General features: G+C 44.6%; 1 protein-coding gene across 1 annotated transcript in view; it reads right to left on the bottom strand.

Annotated features, from left to right (window-relative positions):
- Positions 1-551: 551 nt before the first annotated feature.
- Positions 552-13580, bottom strand: part of RPN1 (ribophorin I) — a 30301-nt gene continuing 17272 nt past the window's right edge. The window contains exons 5-10 of the mRNA XM_043588272.1: positions 12585-12777; positions 7891-7990; positions 6097-6235; positions 5743-5862; positions 2385-2630; positions 552-1174 (exon numbers count right to left, since the gene is read on the bottom strand). Coding sequence (XP_043444207.1) covers positions 992-1174; positions 2385-2630; positions 5743-5862; positions 6097-6235; positions 7891-7990; positions 12585-12777 — 981 coding nt within the window. The 3' untranslated portion in view covers positions 552-991. The remainder of the gene's footprint in view (positions 1175-2384; positions 2631-5742; positions 5863-6096; positions 6236-7890; positions 7991-12584; positions 12778-13580) is intronic.

Raw genomic sequence — 13580 nt, 5'->3', positions numbered from 1 at the left:
CAGATTCCTTTCAGGTCCTCAAGCCCTAGCCTGTCCCAAGGCCTTTGCATAGCATGCCCCCTGCCATCTATGTAACGCCTACAGAGCCCAACTCCAAAGTCACTGCCTTAGGGAAATTGCCCAATTCCCCTCTCGACCCAGATTGCGCTGGGTACTCTCCTGTAAATACTCAGAGAACCCTGTCCCTTTTCTTCATGGGGTTTTGTCACAGTTTGTGATTATGAATTTGTATTTGATCATCTGTCCTCCATAAGAACCACCTCTACCTCGTCCATCATTGTGTCCTTAGTGCCTAATATAGCATGTGATGCAAATAGATTTAAAAAAAGAAGTTTAAAAGAGCATTCACTACACCACTCTGTTTGATGGTTACATAGTCCACTTTACCTCTGTGGCCTTAAGTGTTCTAACATGTAAAATGCAGCCAACACTTGCCATGCAAACTTGGTCTAAGAAGCAAATCCACTATTTTTCAATGAATAAAAAGCACTTGATAAAGGACTATCCTCAGAGTTAAGAAATAAGTTACGAGACTGTCACCAGAACAAACAAAATGTTCACAGTCCCTGCTTTATTTTCATTTAGCCACACACGCTTTTAAAAAAAACAAACATACACTTACAAAATACCCAAACATCAGGAATTAGAGCAAAAAACAAGGGGCTTTGGGCTGAAACAATACCCTAGGCTTCAGAACAAAACAAAATCAATCACTACTGAAAATTTCTTTGTTCAAAACACAAAAATATTTTGTTTTTAATGGGATTTAAAGTGTTTTTGTTTCGTTTTGTTTTTGAAAAAAGGAACCCTTTAAGGACAAAAACTAAGTTTCTTGTATTGCCTGCAGCAGGGCCTGGCTTCACTTCCTTGAAGGCCTTTTGTAAAATACAGATGCCAGCATTCAATGGTCTTGATGATCACCTCCCCCTCTTCGCCCCCAACCTGTCATCTGAAAGTGCAGCGCCCCAGGCCCACCCTGATGACGATGGGGCTACAGAGCATCTAGGATGTGGTCGATCTTGGTGACCAGCTCCTGCCGCTTTCCAGAGATGAGCTTCTCATTCTCAATGTATGTGTCTTTCTTGAGCTTGCCGGCCACCAGCCGCTCAGCTTCCACCGCAGACTTCAGCACGAGCTCCTTGACCTGTGCATCCAGCTTCTGCATCTCGCTTACCTGGCCGAGGCAAGAGCAAGGCAGAGCTTGAGAAGGGTCCTCCCACCCTCCCTCAGCAGGGCCACCACCTCCCATGCCTACAGACCCTTGAGGCCCAGGGCAGACGGGCTGGCTATGGAAGGAGACAGGCCTGGCTTCAAATGCCAGCTCCACTCTCTACTCCTTCAAGATCCGACCCTGAGTGTCAGCTGTAGAGGAGAGTTGTGAGGATCAAGTGGGAACAGATGGGTCACCCCCTGGCACGGTACCAGGGACACAGTAGGTACTCGAGGTACACTCCTCCTCTTCCCTCTGGCTGGCCAAATCAGGTCCAGGGATTCGGTTAGACAAGACCAATGGCAGCGATATGGCAGAGAGACTGAATGTCTCCCCCGCTGTCACCAGCTGGGTGTGGGACTGAGGATCTCACGGTCACAATCATTCAACACGACAGTTATTTAGTGAGCCACAGTCCCAGGCACACTTCGAGGCTCTGGAAAAGAGCAGCAAAGACAGACTGGGCATCTCGCCTTTGCGAAGCTGCCAGGTACTCCTTGAGCACATAAAGAAAAGCTTCAGAAAGAGGGAGGAGCCATGAAGAACACAGCAAGGAGACTGCGTGCTGGGGAGCGGCATGTGGAGAGGGGGATTGTGGGACACTAGGAGGGGCATCTCTGGCAGCGAGGGAGACTCGTCTTCATTTACAGCCAACAAGAACTCACTCACAAAGCCTGTCCCAGGCACGGTTCTCAGCACTTGACGTGCACTAACTCCTTTCACACTCACAACACTGAGAGGTAAGTACTAAGACATGAAGAACGGAGGCACAGAAATCAGGTAACTTGCCCAGGTTTACAAAGCCTGAATCAGAGCCCGAATTCAAATGCGTGATTCTAAGTCTAGGTTCTTCTCAGCACACGCGAGCAGCCTGGAGCCTTGCCCAGGCTGGTCTCCAGCAGAGGAAGCAGCCGCTCTCCATGCCGGCCATGTGGACAGACAGTGACGTGGAGGCTAGAAGAGCTTTCTGATCCCAGCCCACAACCGACACCCCCAAACTTCTTGTTCCACTGTGAGGGTTGGCACCACAGGACCAGCCAGCGGTGAGCGGGAGCTGCCTGGTGTGTGCTCTACACAGAGCAGCCCCACGGTGCTCTAGCAGGTGGGGGACAATCCCTGGAAGTGTGACCAGGCAGGCAGAGAGCTGAGTGACTCCGGCATGGCAGACACTTACTTTGTCGCACAGGTCAGAGCCCTCTGTCTTCAGCCTGGACTGCAGCAATGCAATCTCACTGGTCAGGGCCTTGTGCTCTGTCTCCAGGCTCTTCTTGCCGCTGTTGAGGGTGGACACGTCCCGGGACTGCTTGTACCTATTGATGGTCTCATCAAAGTGACGGTAGAGACCTATTCTCTTGTTGACCAGGGTCAAGACTTGCTCTGTGATGCAAGCCACCTTCATCCTGGCCTCTGCGGCCGGATCCTGTGGGGGAGACATTGTGCATGACAACATCCAGGCCGGAGTCTGCCCCAACCTTCACCTTCCAAAAAGCACCCACCACCAGCTGTGCAAACAAGAAAAGCCATCTGAATCAAACCTTTGCTGACATTAAATCCACTCCAGTTCCGCAAAGGGCAGGACTGGGGACATGAGAATGAAGGAGACATTCACTTCAAAGTCCGGCAGGGCATACAGAGGGATGTGAAAAAAGATACTAATGCCAGAATACACCATGAAAGGGACAGGTGTGGTCCCAGGTGAAGAAAGAGAAGTCTCAATGCAAGTCAGGGAAGGCTTTCAGGACATTTATTATGTCTCTCTCCTTAAAACCTCCAAGAGTTTCCCAAGGCCCAAAGAATAAAGCCCAAGCTCTTTATCCTGCTATTCATGACCCTTTAGATGCGGCCCTACATACCTTCCAGCATTCTCTCTCACCATGAGTCTACTTCAAAAGTCCTAACTTGGTAGCTCAAAGGCTGAATCTGGTCTACAAATGGTTCATCTGGCCCACGATTATTTTTTTCTCAATGAATTATCAAAGCTTTAAGACAGGGAAATGTATACATAAGAAACTGATTGAATAAACTGACCCATTCATTCAACGAAGTACTCTGCAGCTGTACAAAAAATTAAAAAATTTTTTTAAAAAAGGAGGAAGCTCTCTATGAACTGGTATGGGTAATTCTCAGAATGTGTTTAGTGAAAAAAGAGGTACAGAAAATATGTACTAGTGCTATGCTTTGTGCAGAAAGAAGAAATGAGAATGAAAACATCTGCTTATTTTTGCCAGATAAATCAGGGAGGATACCCAGAGACTGATGAAATTGGTTATCCACAAGGCAGGGTTTTACAAATTCATAACCAAAATTAAATACTTAACAGTGACAGAGAGGGAAACTACAGCAAAATTCAAACAAATAAAAGAACTTAGTTATATTTCAAATGAGTTAATACAGGAAAACTAAGCCAATTACCTTGGGAACACAGTACTTTGATAAGACGTTCTCAGTTTAAAGACAAAAAGAACTACTAACGAATCCTGGGACTCTACTTGGTAGATCTGGTGTTTGTGGCAGCATGACTGCAGCAATTCTGAAACTATTTTGTGTGTTTACACAATTCAACAAATGAATAAATATATTAATGTTGGGATCCAGGAGAGAAGGAAACATGGTGGAATGAGGGAGTACGGCAAGAACCCTGTGGCTTCAGAATGGAGTGAACATCGGTGTTAACTGCTATTTTAAATACGTTTCTCCCCTGGCTCTGTCTGCTGAAAGGCCCAGACCCAGTGATACTCCAAAAGCAATGATCACACCTAGCTCACAGATCATAGTCCCCACGTACCATTCCACACTAAAAGGAACCAGGGCTGCCTGGAGAAAGTGCAGGGTATGCCTGGAACATGCTGTTGTGCCTGACAATAAGGAAGTGCTCAAAAAAATGAGGAGACAAGAAAAAAAGTCCAATCAGGAACAATTAGAGCATCAAAGGAAGTAGTGCCAGTGGACAACAGCCCATAGAATAAGGTAAGGCGCAAGTCGACACAAGCAACTAGCCAACAAGGAAGAAAAGCCTTCCCTACAGCACAGTGCCCGCAAAAGGAATCACAGTTTTTCAACCACCACATAACAGACTCAGACAAGAATCAATGGTAAATGCTCTAATGGGTGAATGTATGTGAGGGTATTTACATAGCCTCAAACAAATCATATATTAATTGCAAAGAGAAAAACAGTAACTTTAACATGAAGAAATCAGGCAGACATCAACTTAGCCCAATAAGGAGAGTTAACATCCCCAGCACTGGGACCAGCTGACATCAGGTACCCCTGACGTGATGCGCCGCAGACACAGCAGCACTTAAGTGCGTTCCTACCAAAAATGCAGGGCCTGAATTTAATCAGGGAGAAACATACGATACACCTAAGGGACGTCCTACCAAACTGGTCTCTACACACCAAATACGTCATGGTCATTAAAGACAAAGAGAGGCAGTGGAGCTGTTCCAGGTTAAAGGAGTCTAAGGAAATGTGACAACTAAATGCAAGGTATGATCCTCAGCTGGATTCTGGAGGAAGAAAAACAATTGCTAAAAATGTCACCGTCACTGGGACCATCAGCCAAATCTGAACAGAGCTTGCATGCTGGTTAACAGTGTTATGGCAATGTAACATTTCCTCAATTTGATCATCATACTGTGGTTCTATTAAGAGAATACCCTTGTCCCTAAGCTACACGCACACTTAAGTACTCAAGGAGGGGAAGGATAAAAACGTCTGCAACTTACTCTCGAATGGCCCAGGAAAAATAATTATATATAAAGAGACAGGCCAACATTAATTGCTAGGTCTAGGTAAAGAGTATACAAGTTATTTTTACTACACTTGCAAAATTTCCCTAATAGTGGAATTATTTTAAAGCAAAGTTTAAAAAAAACAAAAGCAGGGGCATCTGGCTGGCTTAGTCAGTGGAACATGTGACTCTTAATCTCAGGGTTGTGAGTTGAAACCCCATGTTGGGTGGAGCCTACTGAAAATAAAATTTAATATATATATGAAAAAAAAAATCAGCTTTTAAACTTAAAAAAACAAGACTATTTTGTAATAAAACCTAGACTCAGCCCTTCCGTCTGACAAGATTTGCTAGTAGCTGCCTCACTGGGCAGCCTCACCAGTCTATGGACCAGCCAGATCAACATCTTTGCTGCCCCTCATGGGGTCCACTCAAGCCCTTCCTGTTGTCGCACAAACTGTTCCTTCCAGCTGAATGCCCTTCTCCACCTTCTCTGCCTGTCACCGCCTCAGGGTAGTCCCACCACCGAAACACACACCTCCAGCTGCCCTGTTTCCACAGTACTCACCCGTCAGTAGCACCTGCCTCATTTAACACAGCACGCTCTGTGATCACAGTAAGAACAAGGTGTCTCTTTTCATGGTAAGGGTTAGCAGAGGCCACAGGCAGGGACAAGGCTTCTGGGGGACAGGGTTCTGCCTTGAACTTGTTCAAAGGACTGGTGCTCAGAAAAGCTAATGAAACACATGACCAAGGGTGCAAGATGACTAGCAAATGTAGGGGGAAAGCCAAAGGGTACCTTTGTGATGGAGAAGTCCAGCCTGACATAGATGATGACGGTGAAGAACAAGATGTAGAACGCAGCCACCACCAGCAGCGGCTCCTGCAGCATTAGCACCTTGTTGAACGTGTAGTGGACCTAGAAGAGAGAACGAGGAAGACGGGCTCTGACAGTCTGCACGGACGCTGGGGACAACACAGGGGCCTCAGCAGGCCAACGATCATCCAGGCTGCCCCAACTTACCCACGGAGGGGACTGTGCTCAAACCCCTACAGCCCAAGGAAGGAAAGATAAAGACAGCAAGTCCCTGGCCCCCAGGACCTCACACTCTGAGGAGGAAGGCCCAGAAGGCAGAACTGTGGAGCCACTTACCACGATGTCCTGAATGTGCTGTTCCACCAGATTTTTCTTATAGGCAACAATCACAGGGCGGCCAAATGTGTCCAGGTAGGTGTAGTGCAGCTCATCTGGGGCACGGCTGATTTCATAGGGACTGTCAACTTGGATGTTCCTGGACGCAGGCAGGAATGAAATACAGCCTTAGACAAACTGCACTGATCTACGTACGAGGTTTATTTAGGGTTGGAGAATTCTAAGGCTCAAGGGGCCTTTCAGGGTCATGAAGTTCACACTCCACTCTGCTCCCCTCCCGGCACCAGGGACCACCAGACCTCCCGAGACAGCTAACCCGCTGCCAGAAAACCCTGAGCATCGGACCACTTTCCTGCCGAGGCAACAACCATCCCCCTGCACCTTGTACTCGCTAGTCCTCGCCAGTGCTGGCCAACCCCTCGGAGTCACATAGCCCACACAGCCCTCCTGCTCATTCCACCCAACAAGAGCCTCGCCGGGACTTGAAGAGGCCCCTGAGAAGTTACTTCGAAGTACCTTCTCTTCACATGACTGAGAACTTCTTATAAGGTATAGTGGGACAGGCCCTGTTTTTGTCTGCCTGGATCCATTCTCCCTCCTCCAGGCTCTCACACTCTAGTTTTGCTAAAACTCCCCATCCCCCATGGAATGTCTTCCACAGCAGGAACAATCAAGGTGACTCTCTCTGGTGATCAGAGTGGACACATGACCTGGGAGGCCAAGCAGATGCTCCCCTTTGAAATGAACCCAGAGCAAAGTGACACAAATACGCACATAGGTGTTTGTCACTCATGCCAAGGGCGGGTCCCCTGTGAACATCCATCATCCATGGATGGATCCATCCACCCGGTTTCCACCAACTGGATTCCCAGAGACTCTCTGGATCTGCAACTTACGCTGCCATTTTATAAGAGATGCCTTACCCTTCAAATGCAGTCCTTTCTGCTTCAACTGGCCAACGACTGCCTACCGTTTTAAGCACAGAACCCTAATACACCACCAGGACCGCCCTTTCTGAACCTGGTCTGATGGGCCCGGGATAAAACAGAGCCATTACTCCATTGCTTTTTTTTTTTTTTTTTTTTTTTTAACGTTTATTATTTATTTTTGAGAGAGATAGAAAGACTGAGTGCAAGCAGGGGAGGGGCAGAGAGAGAGGGAGACACAGAATCCAAAGCAGGCTCCAGGCTCTGAGCTGACAGCACAGAGCACAATGTGGGGCGTGAACCCATGAAATGTGAGATCATGACCTGAGCCGAAGTCACATGCTTAACCGACTGAGCCACCCAGGCGCCCCCACTGCTCTTCTTTTTTATAGTAACACAGCACAAGCGCTACCTGGCTGTCCTGACTCTGCATTTTGTCCTCTTACAGATCATCCCATCCCCTCTGGAGGCTGCACCTGTCACACACAGGGACTCTGTTTGGGGAATAGGTTTCGTAAACAGGGGCACCTGGGTGGCTCAGTCGGTTAATCGTCCAACTCTGACTTCAGCTCAGGTCATGATCTCACAAGTTCATGAGTTTGAACCCCGCATCGGGCTCAATGCTATCAATGCAGAGCCCACTTCAGATTTTCTGTACCCCCCCCGCCTCCCCCCCGCCTCTTCCTCACTTGCACTCTCAAAAATAAATACATCTTTAAAAAAAAGAAAGAAAGTCCCTACAGGCCTCTCAGTCAAAGGTATGTACTGAGCACCTATTCTACACCCCTAGGACACAGTTTCCCCTTGAAGTACCACAAGGCCACCACCAGAGAAATGGGAAGCCGAGGAAAGGAACAGTCACACTCACTTGGCCCCCTCAGGCAAGATGATCTTCACTGTCAGAGAATCTATCACTTGCTCATCAAACACATGGTCCACAAACCTCATCTTCAGTGCATACTGGTCACCTGAAGAAAGAGCAAATACACGCAGTGATGTGAAAAACAGAGAAAATGGCACAGGAGCTAGAGGGATGCAGAGGGTATGGACGCTCTCATCTTCCAGAGAGGAATGAACAGATGCCATCTGAAGTTAACGGATGAGGAGACTCTGGGAGACAGAGGTGTGGTGGCAGCATGGTTTTGGGTCTTCACCGATTTCTACAGAAAGAGCAACAAGATGGCAAAACCAAAACCCCACGGAACATACTTACAACAAAACTGGATAAACTAGGGATCTCCACAAACCCCAAAACACAGAGGAGTCACAAAACACCAACAGTCACACAACCTGCACATTATCAGTAAGGCCACCAGTGTCTGTAGAGGAGGAAGAAGGAACCAACAGGGCAAGTGACAGACCTGAGAAGAGAAGAGCCCCAAACAAGACATATTCACTAGAGAGCGAAGCAGGCCAACTGGAGAAGAGCGGCCAGACCTCTGAGTCCTCCTCCCCCGGTCCCACATAGCAGAGAGCAAAATGGGCCCACAGACCTGCCAGTCTAGAGGCATCTAGCCCCTGAGACCTTGGAAAAGCCATCAGAGCTCCCCTCCAAGGACAGCACCATACACGGAGGAAAACAAAATCAAGCCTAACAGGAAAAACAGAGCTACAGGACACCGAGCCAGGGCAGGCTCCGAAAGCAAGCCACCATTTTTCATACTACATTAAATCAAATGTGCAGTTACGATACTTCGTCTTAATTGCTCACATTAAAAATGAGCAACGGGGGCGCCGGGCTGGCTCAGTCAGAAGAGCATGCCACTCCTGATCTCGGGGTCATGAGTTCGAGCCCCACACTGGGTACAGAGATTACTTAACTGAATAAATAAATAAAAGAAAAACTTTAGGGGAAAAAATGAGCAACAAAAAAGGATAAGGGTGTCCCTCAGTCTTAGAGTAAGTTATGTTTTTAAAAATTACTAAAAAAGACAACATCCCTACAGAAAATGAAAACATGCCAGAAATTCATGCCACAAAACTAATCAAAACTGTTCCTGCTTTTTAAAAACAGGCTAATGTTAAAGGTATTCTAAAAATGACACAAGTCATGAAAAAGTAATATAAACCAGAATTCTAGAAATTCAGAAATGACAACTCAGAAAAAAATTTAGGAAATAACTTTTAGAAATTAAAAAAACTGTCTTAGAAATGAAGGCTAAGCTAGAAAGAACAGGAGTGAATAAACACAACAGGTAATGTCTTCTAATAAATCAAAAGTAAAAGGAAGCAAAGTTTTCAATGAAGGAAAGATTCAAGAGAAATTGCCAAATATTAAAAACAGGCAAAGACTCTGGGGCGCCTGGGTGGCTCAGTCGGTTAAGCGGCCGACTTCGGCTCAGGTCACAATCTCACGGTCTGTGAGTTCAAGCCCCACATCGGGCTCTGTGCTGACCGCTCAGAGCCTGAAGTCTGTTTCAGATTCTGTGTCTCCCTCTCTCTCTGACCCTCCCCCGTTCATGCTCTCTGTCTCAAAAATAAATAAATGTTAAAAAAAAAAATTTTTTTTTTAAATAAAAAAAACAGGCAAAGACTCAACATAAAAATAATCGGGAGCGCCAAAGAAAAAACTTACAAAAAGGTTTAAAACTGTAAGTTGAAAAACCATAATGCAGACCCAAAAATAGCAACCCAGAGCAACCACTGCCAAGATGTGTTCTAGTAGAAGTATTAGGATTTTTTTTTTAATGTTTACTTTTGAGAGACAAAGCGTGAGCAGGGTGGGGCAGAGAGAGAGGGCGACATTGAATCTGAAGTATAGGCTCCAGGCTCCGAGCTATCAGCACAGAGCCCAACATGAGGCTTGAACCCACAAACCATGAAATCATGACCTGAGCCAAAGTCAAGACGCTTAACTGACGGAGCCACCCAGACGCCCCAAAAGTATTAGATTCTAAAGAAAGAATCCCTTTCAATATTTAAGACTTAGAAGGCAAGTGACTCGCAGAGGGGAAAAATTAAATCATCAGACTTTGACAGCAATACTTTATACCAATAAGAGTGTAACACATGTAAGATACTCCAGGAAAGATGTGTAAGCCAAGGATTTTATATTCATCAAAGTGACTCATATGCACAAAAGGCACAACCTGTTAACATGTAAGAACTCATTCCTACAAGCCCTTCCTAAGGAATCTACTAGAGAATGAGCTTCAGATCATCAAAATGAATAGAGACCTATCAGTCGATGTAAAAACTGACATGGTGAGCATTAACTACACTTACTGCAGAGCTAAGACCAGTTAAAAGTGGGGAGGTATGCTGTGTAACAGCTATTTGTTCTGATGATATATACATAGTATATATGCAGCACACCAAAAAATGGGGTAGAGGGGCACCAGAGTGGCTCAGTCAGTTGAGCATCCAACTTCGGCTCAGGTCATGACCTTATGGTTTGGGAGTTCGAGCCCCATATTGGGCTGGCTGCGGTTAGTTAGCACAGAGCCCACTTTGGATCCTCTGTCCCCTTCTCTCTCTGCCCCTCTCCCATCTGCTTTCTCCCTCTCTTTCTCTCTCAAAAATAATAAACATTTAAAAACTTAAAAAAAAATGGGGCAGAATGGGGAGAGGATATTCCAAAAATAAATAAATAAATAAATAAATAAACTAACTCTTTTCAGTAACCATATTGGAAGTGGCAGTGTGATCGTTTTTATTCTGAGACTGTTGTGTAGCAGGTGTGGGATAAAACAATTGTGGAATGCTCTAATTCTGTCACCCTCTCTGTCCTTCAGAACAAGAATTCTCAGTATGGAACTAAGTACAGATATAACAGGAACAAAATCCCTATAGCTCATACTATTAAGTAACTATAAAACTTCATAATTTTGTTTATACAAAGACATAATATATACTTAACTCCATTAACTGAAAAGGCCTAGAAAATTTTTTTTTAAGTTTATTTATTTTTGAGAGAGAGACCAAGCGAGCATGCACGTAAGTGGGGGAGGAGCAGAGAGATGGGGGAAAGAGAGAATCCCAAGCAGGCTGCACACTGTCAGCATGGAGCCCAACGTAGGGCTTGAACTCACGAACTGTGAGATCATAACCTGAGCCGAAATCAAGAGTCAGATGCTTAATTGACTGATACACCCAGGCACCCCGAAAAGGCCTAGAAATTGACCAAACTAAGCGCAATGAACATTCCTAGTTCTCAGGTTGTGGTCTTAAAACACCCTTTTCCACAAGAAGAAACCAGAGCTTTAAAGAGAAAGAGCTGATTCCAGGTCTGGGACAGAAAATAAACAAGTTGAGGAGTGCCTGACTGGCTCAGTCAGAAGAGCATGCAACTCTTAATCTCAAAGTTGTGAGTTTGAGCCCCACTCTGGGTGTAGAGATTACTTAAATAAATAAAACTTAAAAAAAAAAAAAACAAGAAATGAAAATATACAAGTTGAACCAAGAATGTCTTTTCATAAGACAGCAAGGAAGGTTAACAGCTATCAATTTGCAAGAAATACAGAAGACACAGGAATACACTGAATAATATAGGAATAATACAGGAACAGCATTTTGAGTAAGCAGTCAGCAAAATCCAGACTGGAGACTACACTACAAGTGGCTCAAGTTCTTCAACAGATAAACTATATTCAACACACACACACACACAGGAGGGACTGTGGATTATTAGAGACTGATAAGACATCGAATTTTTTGAAAGGGCAAGACTAAAGTAGATTATCTAGAGAAGTACACTTGGGTGATAAAGCTATGAAGAAAGTCAAGAAAGTGGTTACCAAGAGTCAGGATGGTAACTACGGTTGTGGGGAAGGAAGAGGTACATGGAGAGCCTTTTGGCTGGCTGGCAAAGTTCAACTTCTTGACCTGAGTGGTGTTTACAAGGTGTTCTAGTCATTTACTGAGCTATACATCTGTTTTGTATGGTTTTCTACATTCAATTTTGTGTTTAAAAGGTTTTAAAAAGAAAGACTTGAAGAAAATATGGCCAAATCATTATAATGATTAGTTCTGGGTGCTCGCATAAAAGTGCTTATTATTCTGAGTTTTCCTTAATTTTTTTTTTTTTTTTTTAATTTTTTTTTTCAACGTTTATTTATTTTGGGGACAGAGAGAGACAGAGCATGAACGGGGGACGGGCAGAGAAAGAGGGAGACACAGAATCGGAAACAGGCTCCAGGCTCTGAGCCATCAGCCCAGAGCCTGACGCGGGGCTCGAACTCCCAGACCGCGAGATCGTGACCTGGCTGAAGTCGGACGCTTAACCGACTGCGCCACCCAGGCGCCCCTTCCTTAATTTTTTAAATACCTCAAATTAAAAAAAACTTATGCAGCTCTGTCTTATGATGGAACCGGGGGTTAGAAGAGGATTTTGACTAGGCTGTGTGAACTATTACATGCAGGCATTACTTTTACAACAGTAATTTATCTCCACCCATGAAAAGTTGTTTCTGCTATCCCAGCCTTCCAAAAAATGATAATTCTCTCTTCCCATCAAAAACGACTGGTAATTCTCAAAACAAACGAACACCAGTAGAAATAAAAATGCAGGAAATGAAAGATAATGATAGTCTCTCCCCTAAGCACTAAGTACTAAAGACTGACCCAAATTATAGAGGTACTCATAGCTTGGGAGGTTGTAGCCAACAATGTAATGAGTCTTCCACCCGCCAAACAGAGGGAAGCGAGGCCGGATTTCCATCTCTACAGAGTCGTCCAAAATAAGGAGGTGGCTGGTGGAAACGTTGCCAATCTCATCCCGGTAGTAAACATCCTGGGCAGCAGCAGGGAGGATGGTCTGCAAGAGAAGGGACATGCCTGAAAGCCTCCAGAAACTTACTCACAGGAGATGATCCTAATGACAGAAAAGATTTTCTACACCAAGAGCCTCCTTGTAGCAATATTTAATTAAAACAGTCCCCAAACTGGAAACAACCTAAAAAGAAGTCTAACTACACCCAAGGCTTCAAAATTTCTAGATATTGTAACTATTTCTCAATCATGGTAAATAGCCAAATTCTCCTGAACAATAAATAATGAAGAGAATTGTAAATACCTTTACGAATACTAAACGATTAATACAAAGATAAAAATAATCTTTAAACTACTCTGCAGGGAGAGAAACATAAAAATGGAAGAAATTACATCAAATCGCTAGGTGGCAGGGTTATGGAGGGTTTCTCCACCTCTTTACTGTGGCTTCCAAATCTGTAAGTATCTTTTCGTAATCAGGAAGAAATAATGCTAACACTTCCATTCACATAATGAGCCCTTCTATAAAACAGAAGAACAGCTGACCCTTGAACAACATGAGTAGTTCATAAACTGCATGAGTCCACTTATATGTGGATTTTTTTTCAGTAAATACAGTACTTAAATGCCATGTTCTCTTCCTTATGATTTTCTTAATATTTTTTTCTCTAGCTTACTTTGTCATAAGAATGTAGTATATAATTAATACATACAACATACCAAACAATGTCATAATGGACTGTTTATGTTATCAGGAAGGCTTCCAAAAACAGGAGGCTATAAGTAGTTAAATTTTCAGAGAGTCAAAAGTTATACACAGACTTTCAACTGTGTGGGGGGCTAGCACCC

Source organism: Prionailurus bengalensis, chromosome A2, assembly GCF_016509475.1.
Source record: "Prionailurus bengalensis isolate Pbe53 chromosome A2, Fcat_Pben_1.1_paternal_pri, whole genome shotgun sequence".
In the NCBI taxonomy this organism is placed as follows: Eukaryota; Metazoa; Chordata; class Mammalia; order Carnivora; family Felidae; genus Prionailurus; species Prionailurus bengalensis.
Note: the sequence above shows the minus strand (reverse complement) of the source record. Positions and strands in the feature narration are given on the sequence as shown.